At 39.0% G+C, this 14,026-nt stretch overlaps 1 protein-coding gene across 3 annotated transcripts in view; it reads right to left on the bottom strand.

Moving 5' to 3' along the window:
* anks1b (ankyrin repeat and sterile alpha motif domain containing 1B) overlaps window positions 1-14,026 on the bottom strand; it is a 276,601-nt gene that overhangs the window by 92,007 nt on the left and 170,568 nt on the right. For all 3 annotated transcript variants that reach the window (XM_066667270.1, XM_066667271.1, XM_066667272.1), the window contains one exon: window positions 6,735-6,921. In XM_066667270.1, coding sequence (XP_066523367.1) covers window positions 6,735-6,921 — 187 coding nt within the window. The remainder of the gene's footprint in view (window positions 1-6,734; window positions 6,922-14,026) is intronic.

Raw genomic sequence — 14,026 nt, 5'->3', positions numbered from 1 at the left:
TTATTCATAAGTGCCTTTCAGGATACTCAAGGACAACTTACAGAACAACAAAACATATAATACATGATAAGAGTCACAGGAAGATATTAGCAGGGTAAAACACAACAATAATAAGACAACAAAGCAATGTGAAAAAAATATTGCAGATTAAACATAAGAGTTACAGGACAAAACACAATTATGATTAAATATAGCAGTGAGGCAATAAGATTACAGATTAGGGAAAGAAATCTGAAAAGTTTTTAAAGCTTCTTGAAGGTGGATAATGATAGGCAGAGATGAAGATGCGCTAAATTAATAAAGCATTATTGACTACGACAAAAAAAACAAAACAGCTATATTTCTGAATAATGCAAATCAATGGCCTGTTATAGATGGTAGACTTGTGATGACCAGCCAGAACTCCAAATACAGGTATTCTAAAGCACAGTAAGCGAATAATCATGCAATATTTATAAGATAGTAAAGTAAGCTGCTATTTTAGCCACTTGGCGCTGCTTTACATATTGACTTGAGCCAGATACTCACTTATATTTGTGTGTATGCCTTCAACACTTCGGTTGTATTTAGAATGTAGTGTGAGGAGAGTGGGGATTTCTTTTATTAAACTATTTCTTTGCATCTACAACATAAATAAATAAATTGATAATAACAACAATAAAATAATGCTTTCAATTTCTGATACTATCTCATGCAGGTTTTTTAACCAAATAAAACAATGTATTTCAAGTATATGCAACCGGCTAAGGCACAAAGGTTGTAAACTACATCTTGCAGTGATTTGTGGGATTGTTTGAGTGCTCTGAAAATTGTGCATTATGTTTTCATCCACCATTACAAAATGGCAGAACCCAAAGTATTGCACCACTCCTCCTTATCACTACATAGAATTCATTTTGAACATTTCATAGCAATATACTGCAATTGTACCATGATTGAGCATTTTTTTGTTATTGTTTCCTTGCGATTTTCTTTTCCATTTTCATTTCCTGTTTTCCAATTCAAAATGACAATCCGATAAATACTGGTTTCCTGTTCAGTTTTCTCATTTCAGAATGAAAATCTAATGACTGAAAGGTACACAGACTTCTGGGCCGCCCCGTGTCGCTCATGTCTAAATCCGCCACTGGTATCAGTATTGGTATCAGAAATTAAAAGGTGCTATTTTGCCATCCATAGTAGTAAACCTAAATATTTATTTAAACTAAACCCAAGCCTTGTGGTTACTAACTGCTCTGACATATAATCTTATCTTAAACTTATACACCATCATAAAATCACCAAGATCTTGAGATCCTATCACCAAGATCATGATCTTATCTTTCACCTTAAGAGAGGTTAAAGGCAGTGGAAGGTTCTCCCACGCTCTCTGCAGCTCTGAGTGCTCTCTCTCCTGTCTAGCTGTGCTGCATGTGTCTGTACACAGCACTGAGACAGCTTTCCTCTCGCTCCACACTTACGTAACCCCACATCAATACGGTTTACACCAAATCTAATCTATACCACTGTCTATAAATAGAGCACCTGAAGCAGCTGCCCACGCAGGAGACCTATCTTGAGAACATGAGATGGGGTCGGGGAAGCACATGTGCTTTGATGGACGGATGTGTTGTTTAATGTCCGTGGAACCGTGTGACAGGTTTTACACTGGAACAGCAGAATGTCCTCTTACGCTTCACATCATCACTGTCAGTCAGTCATTCTCTCTCTCTCTCTCTCCTCTTATCTCTCAATCATAGGCAAATTGGTGGCCCTTGATTTCTGCACCTATGAAAATAAGCCATCTAAGAAATAGCAATGTGCTACTTATTCAGTGCCAGTTGCCACGGCAACAACAAAATGGACCTTATAAAGCTAATAGAGAGAGAGAGAGAGAGAAGGAGAGAGATTAACAATGTGCAGAAATCTATTCTTGGAGATTGAGATGGGTGCTAGGACACTATATGTCCACAAGTGTGTATGCATCCAAGTGCATTTCAGTTCATTTAAGGTGCACTTGCAGACACAAACATTCAAGTGTGGAAACACATTTGTACAACCTCCACAATGGAGATTTGAATGAAATGGGATGTTCTGGACATGTCGCTGTTCAAATTCAATAACAGGCATCTGCAACAGGGGTATGAAACCCCTGCATATTTGGCTATAGAGCAGTGGAACTGTGTTCTGGAGTGATGGAGCACTGTCAAGTAACTTTGGTATGAGCTTGAGTTGTTTTTGTGATCTGAAATTGAAGATAAAATACCTAATCTCTGTGTTATTCTTATGACTATAAGTCATCTTACTCTCACAGAAAGGCATTCCGAGCAGGTGTCCACAAACTTGTGGTGTATTTATCTGTTAATGTCAGCCACAGCTGGATTAAATTTGCTTCTAACTTGAATATTATCTGACAAAATTAAATATTTGGAAAATACTGAAATATGGAATATATGAGATTATATATGAGCATTAATACTGGCCCTGAATATATACGGCTGTTCGGATATTAATTCATCGGGTAGGCATTCAGGGTGTTTTTCTGCTAAATATGCCTACCGAAAAAGGCAATGGCCCATTCCACCCTTATTCAGGCTCTGCAGCAATTAAGATAAAAAAGAAAAAACTTCACCGGCATTCAGCCTTTTCTATATAAAAGTCCTGAACGAAGCTTAAAACAGCATAACAATTACTACAACAACCTACTTACAACAGAGTTGTAAAGCTACAGTTCATTACGTCAGCTTTATATCTCAAATTATTGCACCTCGATGAAGCTCTAGTTAACTCATATATACTCTGCGCCTTTAGTTGCAGAGAGGAGTAGCGCTGGGAGCCGCAGCACAGCTCTAGATTTTAAAACAAGCATCGGACACAGATTTTCTGAAGGAAAAAGTGTATATATGTTCTGACTGGTCATGCAAATGTACTGTGGCCTTCTAGGCACTGGAAAGGTTTAATGCTGATTACAGAAATGATACCCAGAAGCTCCCAAAGACTGCTCAATATCCTCATTTGGAATTAAACAAACAATTAAAAAAAATCCCAGTAGCAGTGTAGACTGGGTCATTTCTGTGCATTAGTGGTGAGTGAGTTATCAACCAGAATAGTTCTGGTCCCAGGTAGGAAGGAGTAGGAATGCCTGGTTATACCCTAGGGTAGGTAAACAGGAGGCTCAGCTCTGCTGCAAGGGCTGTGCTGTTCCCTGGTGATAAAGCAATAAGGATAAATTGGCATTGTTGCCTGCAGTGAGGGTGGAGATAATTATAATTAGTGCTAAACTGCCTTTGCACCACTTCAGCTGCTATTATCATTGATTCATATTGGCCAGGATGGGCTAAATGTCCACTTGAAGCGGTGGACTACGGAGCATCCTAGAGGGAGCTTCCACCAAAGGGGAGATGCTACAACCTTTTTACAGTAGAGATGAAAGACTACGGCAGCCTTTGGACTATGGACACTAAAGCAAATCCAGCTACTGCTCACACTTCTGACAGGTGGCTGGAAGCCCTGCTCCTAATAAAAGAGCTTTGGGTTCTATTTTCTCTTCTAAATGTCTAAACTTCATTACTCAGTTAATAATCTTAAGACTTCACTGATGTTTATTCCACAGTTGTTAATCTTAGGTTACAGGCTAAGTAATAATGGTTCAGTACCTACTATGTAACTATGACACAAGCATTTTGTTTAACTCTGTATAACTGATAAATGAGACTTCTCTTCTTATTGGATGCAATTCTTCTGTCTTTTTGTCAGAGTGAGTTTGCACAATGCAATTCAGATCAGTAATCACTTCTTACTGCCTTTAGCAGAGTATCACTAAAGCACAGCTGGTGTGTGACTTCTACTCCTGTGGTTTCATGATTAAAAATATAGTTGGTGACCTGTATGGTAATGACGACGACATTGCAAAACACAGTCTCTAAAAGGGTACACCACAACAGCGGCAACGGTAACCTTAAGTGCTGTTTACACATTGTGTATGTGTGTGTTGTTTTGCGTATTGGGACCGAACACAGCTCCCTACCCCAGTTCATACAGATCAGTGAAGTTTTTCTCCTGCCTTGTTGGATTCTTTTGTCAGCCGCCAATCCAAAGAATATTTGAAAGTCTTCAAAAGACCATGGTATAATTTTACAAACTATCATTGTGAGTAAGATAAAAACAAATGCTATCTCTACTGTAGCTTGTAGATTTTATCGACTGCTACTTTGTGCTGGACGTCTGCATTTCATCATGTAGAAAATTCTCTCTGGCCAGTCAGCACTATGCAAGGTTTACACATCACGTTTAATCACTAATTAACTCAACTGGAAACAGATGCAAGCAGGGACTAAAATAAAGTACCTGGTTCCAGAGAGACAGGACCAAATTTGCCTAATGGAAAAGTAAAAGAGTTGAGTGCAGTAGGGACCATGCACTCAATATCTTCATATGTCTTCTCTTTTGCAATATGTAAAGTACTGTGACACTGCAATTTGCTTCTGGATCAAAAGATGTGTTATGTTATGATATCTTATCTTAAGGATTCTACATTGTGTGCCTCTGGAAAGTCACATATAAATGACAGATGAAGTAGAGCTTTAGTCCACTTTGTCCATTGCTTAGACTTCAAAAGGGCCAGCAGTTTATGGACTGGGACAGTTTGAAAAGAGACAGATTTGAAAGCAATGACACCCACAGGGCTCCATAAAAGAGCACGTCCCCCTAACGTGAGGAAATAGTACAGACATAACTAAACAGACATTATAAAGAAACTTAATGGAAATGGTACACTTACATTGCATTTAGTCTAACAGTTTGTTCTCTCTCTCTCTCTCTCTCTCTCTCTCTCTCTCTCTCTCTCTCTCTCTCTCTCTTATCTCAGAAGAGGAGGGGGGGTGACAGACAGCATGCAGGAGGGACTGGTGACTGGCAGGTTTCAGAAACAGATCACCAACAAACACGTCCATCTCCAATGACTCCCACATGAGAGAAGGGAATGATGACACCATGGAAACCACATCAAGTGCCCAGTTGCCCACCAGCAGTGAAGGCAACTCCAAAGCAAGTGACACACAGGAAGCAGAATGGCAAAAGCCCTGACTTGCAAGGCGTGAGTTTAAACAGCTTTGTCCTTACTCGCCGCATCTCTATGATAAAATCTTTCATCCCCCACATCAGCTCCTTCTGGCAATGTAACCATGCAAAACAGCCAGCGCAGCAAGTGAATGGGTAATTGAATACTCATCCCAGGTTTCTCTGACTGCGTTTATGCGAGTGAGGCATTAATACACTGTTTTGTCATCTGAAGCGGGTTTGATATATGAATTATGCAGACAGCTGCTGTGGAGGCTTTTGGAACAGCAGGAGCTAGTCTGTGAGAAACAAAGCATCGGCGCCGGATCCGGACGTCTCAAGGTTCCCACTGGCAGCCAATCAGACGAGAGAACTCCTGCGTAAATTAGCATAGCTCTTTAGAGAAAGTTAAACTCTGATAATCTCTGCAGGGAGATCCTGCCTCCTGACAACTGTCACCACCTGAGAAACTTACACTTAAATGTGTCATTATACTGACTGACTTTGAAACCAAAGCCTATCACCTTAACACAGCAGCTGGTGGTAAAAACTGTCTTTTAGATTTCAGAAGTTATAATGGAACTTCCTTGACCATAATAATGTCTAATACCAGGAGTACCGCAGGTGCATTAACACATTTAGTTTACACCCAGAATTATAAAAATTGTAAGTAGATAAATTCACTTTGCTGTACTTTAAGAGACTTCAGAAGCTGAATTAGTCAACTACATTTATTTTATAGGGTCTTAGGTCTATCTAAAGTACTGGGACCTCTCATTAATGATCAGTATGCATGGATATTACTTTATAATGGTTCTGGTTTTAGCTGTTACCATTATTTTAGTGCTTCCAAAAATATTTCTAAATCAATAGAAGCTTCCAACTGTGTGCTACAGGTATCAGAGTATCATAGTGCATTATTTGTGTTTTTATACATTCAAATTATCAAATAAATAAATAAATAAATACAAATTAATAAATAAACTGTCACTGTCCAAAGAAAAACATGTAACTCCATTATTGTCCATTTTTAGTTTATTACATGAATTGAACACAGCAACTGTCCTTCACAGTTTGTGAAAATGCCATGTTGAATGGACCAACAGAAATGCTCCAAAATGACTTTGATTGTGGATAAAACAATACAATCACTTTACACTGACCTCCATTAAAAGTTAAAAAGTTTTTTTCCCTTCTCCTATAAAACTACTATATTGGAGATACAGGTTTTTCTTTCGGAGAGTGATGAAATGTAAAAAAATAACGAGGCCCCTGTTCTCTCCAGTACAGTCAAATAGACATAAGCAAAGCCTTCAAAACTGGACCTTGTATCCATTTTAAAATCCCGGTTTAAAATCCCTAGTTACAGATTTGAAGACCTCCAGACAGTAGTATATGAGAAAGCTACTACTAGCACTCAAGCTGTTTTAAATAACCAGATAATTAACAACTAAAAAACAATAAAACTGATACTCTTTGAGCCGTATCAATATATTGAGGCTTACTGTTTTGTCAGTGCTTTCTAAGTAACAAACTATATAATTATGGATATTTATGGAAAAAGTATCCCAAAAAATAATTACTTCAATATTTTACAGCCTTGTGTTATTAAAAACCTTATCCACATATTACACATGAACAGACTGAGAATAACATAGAGCTGAGATTTTTTTTTCAGAGGAGAGCTGTAGGCATACCTGTGAGGGTGCAGTCTTCAGCGGAGCCAATGGAGTAGTTGGCAGGGCTAATGGGAGGGCTGGCAGGGGGGCTTGTGCTGAAGCTGGCATAGCCCAGAGATGAGCTGACCTCCGAGGGCTCTCCGCTGTGGTTCTGTACGGGCCGCTGCACGTCCTGAGATGAGGACAGAGACGTACGCTGCTTGGGCTTCAAGAGAAAAAAAAAGGACAGCTTACTGAAAAGAAGGGAACTCTCAACAACACTGTTGCCAAACAGAAACATTGCAGTTAGAGAAACTACACCATAAATTAATATTTTAAAGTTGTAGTGTGTAGGGTTTAGAAGAATATAGTTGCACAGATGTAATGTAGTATACAAAAACATGGTTTCTTTATTGTATTAGGAACTGTACATGTGCTGACATATTTCTACAATTGCCCAGAACAGACAAATAAAACAATAGTCCTAGAGATTGACTTGGCAAAGAAGGGGTGAGGGAGGGGCATTCAGTTTGTTGCAATCTACACACTTATCGCTAGATGCCTCTAAATCTTACACACTGCACATTTGAGGCCTAAGCCTAAAGCCTTAAACATCACATGACAGGTCACACTGGGTATTTGTCCACAAATTTTTGCATGCAATATTCCAGTCGTTTCAATGAGATTCATGGTGACAAGCAAGGTTTCCACAGACACTTTCCGGGCAAAGTTTGTCTGCAAAGTTTCGCGTTTTGTTCAACTTTGGTTAACTCTGACACATGAACTTGCGTCACCCAACAGGTCTGGCTGTGTGACACACCCTGTATTGTCTCTGCTCTGTCCGAATCAACATGGAATGGCTTCAAAACTGGAGATAATATACAACCCTTTCATGCAGATTACAAAATACAAGCGAGAGTAAAAGTGAAAACAGAACTAACAAAGCTCTTTTCTGGGAACGCCTCGTGTTCACAACCGTTGCTACAATTCAGGTTTTCTTCAAATGTGAAACCGCTAAAATAAAATGGAAGACAGCACTGACTTCTGGCTCTGCAGCCCATTTGACAAGGCAAAACCAAATGTAAACATCCAGTGTGACCAGGGCTCAAAAATAAATGTATAAAATATATTTATAAAAAATTATACATTGTTGCAAGTAGCTTGCGGATAATTGACACAATTGCAGATTTATTTTATGTCACATATTGAAAATACATATTTAAACATTATAAATAGCAATTAATTTACAGAAACCAAGTATAATATTGGCCAGGGATGATCTTATTATCTCCATTCTATTGGGATGCTAGAGGTATTGCGCACTGGAATTAAAGAGGAATTTGCAGTATGTTGATAGTTCAAATGGTTGAATGGTTATTCAAGTTTTTAAAAAATGTGCTGAGTCTGTCAAGAACATGGCTGCCCCTTAGGCCCTGTGGTTAAAAGCTGTGTACTACATTTGTAGAGGATTGCTCTTTGTGTTCTGCTATGACCCTGCCCTCAATTTTACCTTCTCGCTATTGAGCAAGACAGTTAATCCGTAGCAGTAATGTGAGGAGCTGTGTTAGTGGTAATACTCTGTCTCAAAGGATCAAAGCTTGTGCTGAATGACAGTGAAGAGCAACAGCATTAGAACTGGTCTCCTGAGGACATGAGATGGACTGACACTGACCTTTAAAGATGGTGCAATACCAATTCTGCTATTCCAGTATTGAAACCAACATTGAAATCTTGATTTAAATATATTTTTCTGTAACAATTATGCTTTATCTTAGAGTTATATTTGCTTGATGAATTTTACTAAAGAATAGCATCAAAAAAGGCAACGTAAAGTCTTTGCTGCGTCACTGGAACACCACATGGCACACAATAAGTGTGCAATTTCAGGACAGATTTGTTGCTCCGGTTGCCTCCCACGGTCCAAAAACATACATGGGCAGGTGGATTGGCAACTAAAAAGTGTCCCTAGGGGTTTGTGCGTGTGTGTCGCCCTGTGAAGGACTGGCGCCCCCTCCAGGGTGTGTTCCTGCCTTGCACCCAGTGATTCCAGGTGGGCTCCGGACGCACCGTGACCCTAAACTGGATAAGCAGTTACAGACAATGAATGAATGAAATATGACTTGAATATTAATATGCATAACAGCGTTTGCCAAATGCATAAATGTAAATGTAAATGAATATTATTTAGTTTTCCTTTGATTCAATGTGTGTTATGAGTGAACTATATATTAAATGAATGTAACTGCTCATAAGGGGTGTCTAAAATTTTTGGCCAATGTGTATAATTGTCATTTCTGCATTCTATCCCAATTGTTCTGCTGTACTGAGCATGGTTAGCTGTAGAAATGTTTTTTAAACTTGTATGTGTGCCAAACATTTAATTATGTGTGTGTGTTTGTGTGTAGTTTTCTGAATGGGTGTGTAGTGTGTACTCATGTGTATCTGTAATTAATAAGCAATGGACAAGGGAGCTGTCTCTGTTCTCCTTAAAATTATGCATTTACTTTGCTTGCCAGGATTACATTTCCTACTGGGCTTTTTCATACAAACAAACAAACCTCTACATGTATTAGCCAAAACATTAAAACCACCTCCTTGTTTATGCACTCATTGCCCATTTTATCACCTTTGCTTACAATACAGGTAACAGGTATTTTAGGTAATTTAACATAGATAATGTGATAATGTGCAATTTAACCCATCTGTGGCAGTGAACACAAACACACAATGGTGCAGTAGGGACTGTGAACACACACCCAGAGCAGGGTCAGCCATCCCCGGTGCCTGTGGAGCAGTTGTGGTGTCAGTGCCTGGCTCAAGGGCACTTCAGCCATGGATGTTCCCGCCAGTCTTGGGATACTTATAGGTAATATAAGCAGTATGTGTGAACACACATGACAACTACAGAGCAGGTATGATTTGGGTGGTGGATCATTTTCAGCGCTGCAGTGTCTCAACCACACATAAAAGCACAACAAACTGCTGGATCATTCTCAGTTCAGCAGTGACACGGTGGTCTTTAAAATCTCTAGCAGCACTGCTGTGCTTGATACACTTGTACCTGTGCATCACACACTAACACCACCACAACCATGTCAGTGTCACTGCAGTGATCAGAATGATCCACAACCACATCATACCTGCTCTGTGGTTGTCCTGACCATTGAAGAACAGGGTGAAATGGGGATAAGAACGTATGCAGAGAAACAGATGGGCTACAGTCTTGTAGAACTATGAAGTGCTCCTGTATGGTCAGTGGAGCTGATGCACAGTGAGTGTAGATACAAGGAGGTCATGCTAATGTTAATGCTGACCACCACACACACACACACACACAAGCAGCAAAATTAATGCCAGGAACTCTAAATCATAGTACCAAAGTCCAGTTGAGGACAATGCCACACAGAAAAGGGCTTGCTGCTCAGTTGTGCTGATTCACTGTGGCTTGTTGTGTTTCAAAAACATGATTCGCACGCTGCTGCTCGTGCACACACAGACAGAAGTGAAATAACACATGCCACAGCACAGCTCCACATCCCTGCATGAGACAAACAGCCATGAAAAGGCCGGTTAGTGGGAGTTTGGGTGGAGAGAGAGAGAGAGAGAGAGAGAAATATGATGGTGATGACTGTGTGCAGTTGTATAACCACAGGAAGTCTTACATAAGCATCATCTACACTTCCTGTTTTATCACAGGTGTCCATGATGCCACATTAATTAATTTGTGTGAAATGCTTTGTAGCTTATGTATGTGTGTGTGTGTGTGTGTGTGTGTGTGTGTGTTTATATGTTTTACAAATACAACAACAGTTGCAAAATCATCTCTGCCACAGCCCCCAGTCAAATAATGCAGTCTCATACCTAATTTGAACAATTTTATAGTAATATATTTACAACACTGATATTTACAAAGTGCTTAAACTAGTTCTGCCATCATGACCTGTTGCTTCAAACTTGTTCTTAAAAGGGACATATTAAGAAAATTCAGAGCACCCAGTCAGTGTTTTGTGGACTGCAGACATCTGAAATCACAGGTTATAACTAATAATTCTGATTTTGTGCAGAGACTTTAGAAACTGTCCCACCTCCTCATCTGAGTCTCTCCAATGACAGTGTTGGGCCCGCTTTTATGTGAGAGACAAGGATAAACAGGAGGATGAGAAACAAAACAAACACAACAAGTGCAGAGAAAAAATGTGTACTGGTTAAAGGCGGCATTCATGATTTTAATCAAAAAACACTTAAAATTTCCTCAAATTTTCTAGGTCTCCAGTCTGTTTGTGCGCTAAAAACAGGTCTGATGCCTTTCTGAAACCTCAGTGTCTGTAAATGAGTAAAAAAAATAAATAATGTGTCTCTCTATTTCAATAAACTCAATAATCTCCACTCACGGCAAAACAGCATTTTGGATTTTTTATGCCATTGGAGAGACGTCCAAACATTCAAAAGCATGGACTGAGATAAGGATATTTATTTATTTATGCTCCGTATGTGGGTGATACTGACCTTTTTTTGTAGATGGAACTAAGTCTAAATTCTGGAGATGGCATGAAAGTAAACACGAAATGCGAAAGTAATACAAACCTCTTGAAAAACAATTCCAGGTAAAAACAAGTTTCTGTGACCATTCTTTCCCCTCAAACACACCATTCCACTTTAAAAGACAGAGTGAATGTAAATAAACAAGAGAGAGCAGTGTTTCCACAATCATAAACCCCTTTAAGTAAGGAGAAAATAAGACTGGAGAAAAAAGAGAACCAGGTGAACCTAGCTAAAAACCTGAGCTTGTGCTCTACGCTCCTCACTCCTGTGGACTCCTGCACTGAAAGTGAGCTGTGGCTCATTCTCATTTAAAGGAGCAGGCACTTAAATCGGTCGCTCTGAACCAGACTGTTTAGACATTGAAGAATGGTGATGTGTTCTTTGATTCTTGTGGTATTTTGACCAAAGCATGTCACATTTATTTTATTAAGAACCCAGGGAACTGTGTTAATTTGTGGAAAAGTGGTCCACTATGCCCCCTATAACAGGCTCTTTAGCAAGGACAATAACACACTGCTGTTCTAGCATTATCTTCAGTGTGCTCACAAGGCTGTGTACATCTATCATACCACCAGAGGCAGAATTAGCTTTACATATAAATTTTTTTACTATATATTCATCCACTTCAGCTTATGCTCTTTCCCCCAATTTTAACCATGTTATAGAGATAGGTTAAAGATACACTATGTAGGATTTTTAAGTTCCTGGGGTTACCTCTAATTTAATTAATTTTTACAGCACTGTATTGAAATCATTGGGGAGAAGGGATGGTTTCCAACCCTCCTCCAAAAGGTACATAGTGCAATTTCTGCAGTGCTGAGTCCAGAGTAGTATCGGGAGAGGCTCCATTCTCCCTATTATAGGTCAGCATAGGAAGCATCACAATAATTTTGTAGCTGTAAATTTAAGGTAAAAATATTACATAGGGTTTCTTTAATGCAGCATTTGTAGTCTTCTTCATGTACACTTATTGGTAAAGAATGATGTTTCAGCCTGAGTTTCGGATCAAACCCCAGTCTATATTGTGAAAGACCCACTTTACTTATAACAACCATGTTATATCTATCATGGTCAGTGCAGTCTTTCTCTATATTTGTTCAGAGTATTCATTCAAGCTGAGTGAATCAAGACATGGGTTTGACCCTTGTATTTCCACTACTCAGTTGACCTGGTAACATTCTACATGGTCAGGTGCACTGCCTCGAATCTGCTCAAATGCCATAGATGTTTGAAGCTAGTAGTAAGCTCTGATGGTAGCTGTGAATAAATAGTAGTCTGGCAGGTTAATAATGAAATCTTTTTTTGGACACAAACATTGTCTCCTTAGATGATGCAGACTGGGCAGCATTCATCTTCAACACCAACTGAAGCTCAGTTGTAGTACACTCTCCTTGGCCACTGGCAGAGCCACATCACAGACCACATGGGTTAAACACAGCCTTCTTCTAGCCTTGACTGATATCTAGGGGCAAAACACCCAGAGGTACACCCAGAGGTACACCCAGAGGTTCAGCAAAACTGCCTAACAAACACAGACCAAAATAACAACAAAATGAAAAGAGCATTGCTTCAGCAATTTTCAGATATAACTTTCCACAAATTGTCCACATTTTTTCAGAGAGTCATTGATTCAGATTCAGCTCATCAATTCAGGCAGCTTACTAAAGTCATTAACCGAATCGATTTCTGACCATTGTTTTCCAAAAGTCTATGGATTCTAAGTCTATAAGTGCTGTGTATTTCTTCTCAGTGACAGCCTGTGAACAGCTCCCATGTGAATGACAGGTTGTCAACTGACCCAGTAAATAATCTACAGCCTTTTTCTCTGCTAGCTACAACACGGTGCAAAAGTCAGAGACCGACATTTGTTTATTTATTGTCCAGTTAATTTGTAATTGTATTGTTTTTTGCTTTCACTGTGACATAAAGCTATCACAACTTCAAACATACACAGATGTTTCAACAACAAAATATAGTTTCCTGTCTATTCTTCATTTCATTTTGTTTTGAGAAAAGCGTTTTTTGTTTAGCCTCACAAATAAGTAAATAAATAGTTGGTATATTTTTCTACACCTCCATATTTCTGTCTTACAAGTTGGTTGGATTGTTCGCTTCTCTATTAGTAGCTGTCAATTTGTTGTTCTGAGAACAGCAGGAGCTTTTTGTTTCATGTCCAAATTTTATTTTTATCATCTCTCTTAGTTAATAGCCTCTTTGAGCCAACACATCCTTTCAGACCCACAGAGTTAACTTGTCTTCACATGAAGTGGAATGACACAAAAAACATCTGAAACAAGTAGAGCTTAATTCTTTTCCTTTCTCTCAAAGATGAAAGCTTTTAATACTTAGTTGATGGGGACACTTGGTCTTGTCCCATTTTCTCTGTCAGTAGTTTCAGTTCTTGAAATATTCCAGAAAGTCTTGTTGAATGAAACACTTAGTTGAACACTAGGTAAGAGTTGATAGTTGTACTACTGGGTAATTGCCTTTTATAACACTGTCCTAAAATGAAGGAGAAGGGTGGAATGGGGTGGTTTCCTACCCACCTCCAAAAGTTACATAGTGTGAATATCTACAACAGAGACTCTATTTTAGGTCTATTACAGGTCAGTGGAGCATCGGTATGAGTTTGAAGCTGTGATTTTTAGGAATAAAATACAACCTAGTGTTGCTTTAAGGCTTTTTTGACTGTAAATGAAATACATGAACAATATTATTATATATTCTCTGCCATGAGTGATATTCAGTTTTGTTTGTTTGGTGTGTGTGTGTGTGTGTGTGTGTGTGTG

Source organism: Hoplias malabaricus, chromosome 4 (assembly GCF_029633855.1).
Source record: "Hoplias malabaricus isolate fHopMal1 chromosome 4, fHopMal1.hap1, whole genome shotgun sequence".
NCBI lineage: Eukaryota > Metazoa > Chordata > Actinopteri > Characiformes > Erythrinidae > Hoplias > Hoplias malabaricus.
The sequence above is the reverse complement of the archived record's forward strand: the minus strand, read 5'-3'. Positions and strand labels throughout refer to the sequence as shown.